At 39.7% G+C, this 6,324-nt stretch overlaps 1 protein-coding gene across 1 annotated transcript in view; it reads left to right on the top strand.

Moving 5' to 3' along the window:
• Positions 1-3,072, top strand: part of EPB42 (erythrocyte membrane protein band 4.2) — a 30,025-nt gene extending 26,953 nt beyond the window's left edge. Inside the window, exons 12-13 of the mRNA XM_007935266.1 lie at positions 847-980; positions 2,910-3,072. Coding sequence (XP_007933457.1) covers positions 847-980; positions 2,910-3,072 — 297 coding nt within the window. The remainder of the gene's footprint in view (positions 1-846; positions 981-2,909) is intronic.
• The last annotated feature ends 3,252 nt before the right edge of the window (positions 3,073-6,324 follow it).

Consider the following 6,324-nt stretch of genomic DNA (forward strand, 5'->3'; position numbering starts at 1 on the left):
GCTATGAGTTGGGGCCGACTTGACGGCAAACAACAACAACAACAACATGCATTCCAAAGTAGTTTCACCTTCCTTATTTGTTTTAATAATAATAATAACCCAGTGAGGTTGAACTGTTCCCATTATTCAGATGAAGAAATTGAATTCTAAAGAGTGACATGTCCAAGAGCATAAAATACAAAGTTCTAGAGGCTTATGGCCCTTGGTTCAGCCCTCTTTTCTCACATGTCTACTCTGGCCAAAATAAAGGAGACATAGTGCTTGCCCTCAAAATAGTTTGGTAAGGGAGACAACAATGTTTGGTCTTCTAATAGAGTGCTTTAAAAGAGGTACAAAGTCACTATGGGATCACTGAAGTAAGGGGGACTAATTCCAGTTGGTGGGTTTAAGAAAGACTTCATGGAGGAGGTGACATTTATGCTGGGTCTTGAAATATAGGTAAGCTTTCAGTGCAGAGATAGGGGGAGACCACTGCAGGCAGAAGGCTGAGCAAAGAGGCCCAAAGGAAGGGAGCCTGGGGGTATGCTGAGAATGGGAAAGTACCTGACTTGCTTGGGATGTCCTTTAGTCAAAGGAAAAACAGGTGAGGCTGGAGAGGTGGGTTGGGTGCAGACTGTGAAGGATCCAGAAGGGCAAGCTACGGAGATAGAAGACTATGAGAAATCTCCAAGGTTTCTGAGCAGAGGAGAGGTACCATCAGAGATGGCCAGTGAAGGGTCAGGTGAGAGTACATGCAGGAATATCAGAAGGGTAAAGAAACCTGCTGTGGAGTCTGTGTCAGCGGTGCAAAGAGGGCCAGAGCTCTATGCACGCAGCACCTGCTCCAGCTTTTCCTTCTTCTCACAGATGCCAGAGACAGCAGAGCAATATCAACCTTTTAAGGCCTCGGTCAGCATCCATAACTCCCTAGATGTTCCCATGAAGGACTGCGTGATCTGCATCCTTGGTAGGGGGCTCATCCACAGAGAGAGGACCTATCGGTAAGAGACTGCAAACTTCTCATCCTTTTTAAATGTTTCAACCTGTCAGAAACACAGGAACCCAGCATAAATGACAGTCTTTTTAGGTGTCCATGGAGAGAGAACAAATACCTCAAGAAATTGAACTAGAGGATTAAGGCCAAGCAAAATGACCTCTGTCATCTGGGGGCCAACATGTCTACAAGGAAATGGGAGAGATGCTGTGTGGGACTCTCAGATATCCATCTAACCCTGTTGCCCCAGTCATGCTGGGGGGGAGCTGGTACTAGAGAATATCACAAGGAGGGGTAGGCTGCCTCTTGGGTGACCAGAGAGCTACATTCTATTACTTACTACCACAATATAGAATTTTGTTTAATTATTCCATTTTATTCCTATTCCTTACTCCATTCCCAACACCCCTCTACGTCCCTGTTTGTATGTATATCCTTTTGTTAACATGTTTTTGTAAAACATGTACTGGAGCTTCCTGAACCTGTATTTTTAACATCTATAAATGATGTTCTTATATCTGATTATTTTTCCTATTTTTTAGTTGGAACTGTTTTTAAGATCCAATCATGTCTAATCCTTTGCTTCTACCACACAACACTCCATATTATGTACAGCCACTACACACCACTGCACTCTCATAGTGATGGGCATCCAGATTGTCTCCAACTCCCTGACACCAAATAATGTTGACATAAATATCCTCATACATGTCCCCTTAACTGTTTTTTCAAAATATGGAGGGAGGGCGTATCTATCCAAGCAGGAGCCTGGGTGGCAGAAATGGTTTGTACTCCACTACTAACCTAATGTTTGGCAGTTTGAACTCACCCAGCAGCTCTATGGAAGAAAGGCCTAGCAACTACTTCTGTAAAGATTACAAGAAAACCCTATGGGGCAGTTCTACTTTGACACACATGGTATTGCTGAATTGGCACCGACTCAATAGCAATGGATTTGTATGTACACAGGAATGGGATTGTTGGATCATAGATATGACCCCTCAGATTTGTTTGCACAATGGCTACAAGCTATACTCTCTCCAGATATACATGAGGGTTTTATATTTTATATTCCTACCTCTTCTCTAGACAATACCACTTTCCTATTTTTTTCTAGACTATTAAAATCTCATTGTTTTAGTTTGTAACTCTTCACATATGAGCCTTTTTTGTTTTATTGTCTATAGTTTGTTCATATCCTTTACCCACTTTTGATGTTCCTGCCCTTATTCTAGACATTAGTCCCTTGTTGGCTTTAGATGTTTCAAGTATGTCCACTGCATCTTTCACTAAATACACAATTTAAAGTTCGAGATGCCTATTTCTGCTGTCTCTGATGTCCAATCAGGTTGACTTATTAAGCCACTGCCTCAGCCTCATAAACACAATTGAGTCATTCTTGCCAGTTGGGAAGAGGAACTGCTAACATTCACCCAGTCTGGTGGTCTCCCAGATCAACTGTGGGACAAAGCCCCTCAAAGAAAATGTACACCATTCCCTCAGCCACCAAAAGGTCTAGAGGCAGGCCAAAAGGACCCTAAACACCAACTGTTGACATACTGACATCTTCATATGCCCATTGTACCCATTCAGTTTAGCAGTGAGGGTTCCAAAATTGTAGCTTTTCCAAACATATCCCAGTACAATTACTAAGAATTATACCAGGATCAAGTCACAGGTTAAAAAAATAAATAACCAGCTAAAGCATGGAAGCCCTTAGAATAAGATTGTTTTCCTTCTCCACTATGCAATAGCTCAACATAGGAAGGTTCTGGTCTTCTATCTCCTCATAACCACCCGTTTTAACAGCAAGGTACTTACTTAGATGTTTATTTCTACAGAGTCCATCTCCAGTTCAAATAAGGATCACAGTCATTGGGACTAGCAGAGCAATGAACTTGGGACACAACTAGCATTTGCTTTTCCTTTATTTCAGGTTAAGTTCAGTGCAGCCTGGAAGCACCTTGTGCACCCAGTTCCAGTTGACACCAACACAAGTGGGGCTCCAGAGGCTCACTGTGCAAATGGATTGCAACATGTTCCAGAACCTAACCAACTACAAAAGTGTTACTGTGGTAGCCCCTGAACTTTCAGCTTAAAAATCCAGCAGCTCTATCCCACTCTCCCCAACCATCCCCTTGAAGGTATAATCTTAAAGCCAAACATATGCTGGGAAGGAAAACTTTGTATACCAGCAAATGAATCTGAAGTCAGGCTTTGTGAAAGAGTGACCAAAGTAGAACTAGATTCCAATTCATTTCTGTCACCTCAGCTTAAAGCAGTCATTAAGGCCAGTTGTCTTACAATAAAACTACTGGGTGAAACTACTGAATGATAAGAAAAAAAGACTTTGAAAAGGTACTCAGATAAGTACATTCAGATTTTCTAGGTTGAGGGTTTTTCACAACCATTCTACTTCTCATTAAAAAAGCTATGAACTGACAGGTAAGGGAAAGATCCCAGTATTTAAATCATCCTTCTATCTCTGATGAAGTGGAACAATATTAGCTAAAAATTGAATTGTAAGGTAATCTGAAGATTACACTGATTATCCTTAAAGATCCAAAGATGACTGAACAATGTTTTAAAATATATAAGACCTGAGGGTAGAATGATCTAGATTCAGCTACAGACAAGTCTTTGAGTTCCTATGTTCTTTAAGTGTCCCATAATTAAAGTCTCATGGACCATGAATTTGATCCACTTAGAGAAATATAAAAATCATGAAGTATATAAAAAATAGGCCCTATATGGAAAAATAAAAGAACTGGACTCCTTCTGTACAAAGATATTGATTCTTTAATGTTATTTTTTCGCTCTGGTACTCTATTAGTTTGATTTAGGATAGTTCTCTTTATGACACTCGTTAAAAGTATAGAATGGCACTTTTTAACAAGTGAATTAAAACTCATTTAGCTTAAGGAATTTCAAGGACACATTAAGCATTCAAAAGAATTAACTGCTATTGCTGGGTATACCTAAAGAGACCATGAGAACATCAGAAAGGCAGATGTGGTGAATTACACCTAGAGAAGGAAGAGGAATGGCATTAGATGTAGTAAAGTCCTGGAGTACAGTTTAGGCCATCAGAATATTCATCATTACAGGTTTACCTTGCTTTCCAATATGTGATCTTCCAGAGAGATGCAAAAGTGTAAGTGGCAATGATTCTATAAAAACCTTAACTGAAAATTCAAATTATATAAACTCTCGATCATAACACCTTAATTTTTTTTTTTTATTGTGATTTGGGTGGAAGTTTACAGAGCAAATTCACTTTCCATACAGCAGTTCACACACACGTTGTCTCATGACATTGAGTACAATTTACCTCAAGGCAATAGCTCCCCTCCCACTTCCTCCCGATAGTTACCTCTTCCCTGTGTCCATCCCTCCATGCACTCCTGCCCCCTGAACTGTCTCCCTGTGCATAAATAGTCCTTCTTTCTCCCATGATTGTTCTCTCCAAGGAGTGTATCTACCTCAGGTACATGTTCAACTCATACGGCTGTCTTTTGTTTGGCTGGAAGCCACAGGTATGGGCTCAATTCCAGAACTGAAGGGCAGCTAGGGACCATAGTCTCAGTGGTTCTACCAGGCTCTATCAGACCAGCAAACCTGGTCCCCTTTTTTTATTTTTCCAAATGATTTTGAGTTTTGTTCCACACTGTTCTCCCTTTCTATCCAGGATCTCCTACATAGATCCCCCTCTGAGTAGCTGACAGTGGTAGCAGGGCACCATCTAGTTCTTCTGGTCTCATAGTCATTTAGGCTGCAGATCAGATGGTGTACCAGTCGCTAGGACTAATTGGTTCCATGAATCTTTGGTTTTCTTCATTCTTCTCTGCTCTGGATGAGGAGAGACCCATCGTTGCATCTAGATGACTGCTTGCAAGCTAGCAAGATCCCAGTCACTACTTGCTGAAGTAGGAAGTGGAACAATGTTTTGTGTAGTATCTATCTTATATATTAAATTCTGTAAAAATTTGGTATTAACATTTGGGGACAGATAATATGTAACAAAGAGAACAATATAAATATGTATAAGGAAAACGAACCTGTTCAACAATGTGGAACAAGCCTAAAAGATGAGTTCAATGCCAGAAAATAAGTTTGGAAGATGAAGTCAGCTGGAACAATATTCAAAAGGACTTACTGATAAGAATTGTGACATTATATAACATGATGAATTACTAACAGGGGTTAGTCATCTTTTCTAAACAAATTAAAATGTTTTTGTTCTAAATATACTTCTGATCACAACCAGATCTTCAGACCTATAAACCTAAATGAGAGCAATGGCCTCTTGACCCACTGTATTTCTGGTAGAAAACAACACACTTTATTGCAAATAAGAATTGCATGAGAGAAGCTAAAGACTGGGAAAAAAACTTTGGCTATGACATATCTAACAAGAGTCTAATCTCTAAAATTTATGGTAAGCTTCAACACCCCAACAACAAAAAGACTAATAGTGCAATTTAAAAGTGGGCAAAATATACTTCACCAAAGACAACATTCAGGAAGCTAATAAACACATGAAAAGATGCTCACAATCATTAGCTATTGCAGAGATGCAAATAAAAACTACAATAAGATACCATCTCACCCCTGCAAAGTGGCACTAATTTAAAAAAAAAAAAAATGCTGACAAGGTTATAGGGGAGATTAAAACACAGCTGTACTGGTGGGACTGCAAAATGGTACAACCACTATGGAAAATGATACAGCACTTCCTTGAAAAGCTAGAAATACCATACAATAAGTAATCTCACTCCTAGGTATATACTGTAGAGAAATAAGAGCTGTGACACAAATAGACTTATGCACACCCATGTTTATCACAGCATTATTCACAATAGCAAAAAGATGGAAACAACCTAAGTGTTCATCAACAGATGAATGGATAAACAAATTGTGGTACATACATACAGTGGAATACTACAAAACAATAAAGAATGACTGATCTGTGAAACATCTCACAACATGGATCAATCTGGACGACACTACACTGAGATAAGTCAATCACAAAAGGACAAATATTGTATGAGATCACTATTACAGATAGCCAAGAAAAGATTTACATACAGAAACATGTTTTGATGGTTACTAGGGGAAGGAAAGAGGAAGAATCACTAACTAGGTAGTAGATAAGAGTTAATTCTGGTGAAGGGAAAGGCAATACACAAGATGGAGGTGGGGTCCGAGGGGTTAGCACAATGTGACCAAGGCCAAGGAAGACACAGAGGTACACAAGAATAAACCCCAACTATGGTAAATGCTAGAGGAGCTCTGGTAGCATAGTGCCTAAGGCATTTGACTGCTAACGAGAAGGCTGATGGTTCAAACCC

This window comes from Orycteropus afer, unplaced genomic scaffold (assembly GCF_000298275.1).
Source record: "Orycteropus afer afer isolate SDZICR_OR568_19922 unplaced genomic scaffold, OryAfe1.0 scaffold00026, whole genome shotgun sequence".
In the NCBI taxonomy this organism is placed as follows: domain Eukaryota; kingdom Metazoa; phylum Chordata; class Mammalia; order Tubulidentata; family Orycteropodidae; genus Orycteropus; species Orycteropus afer.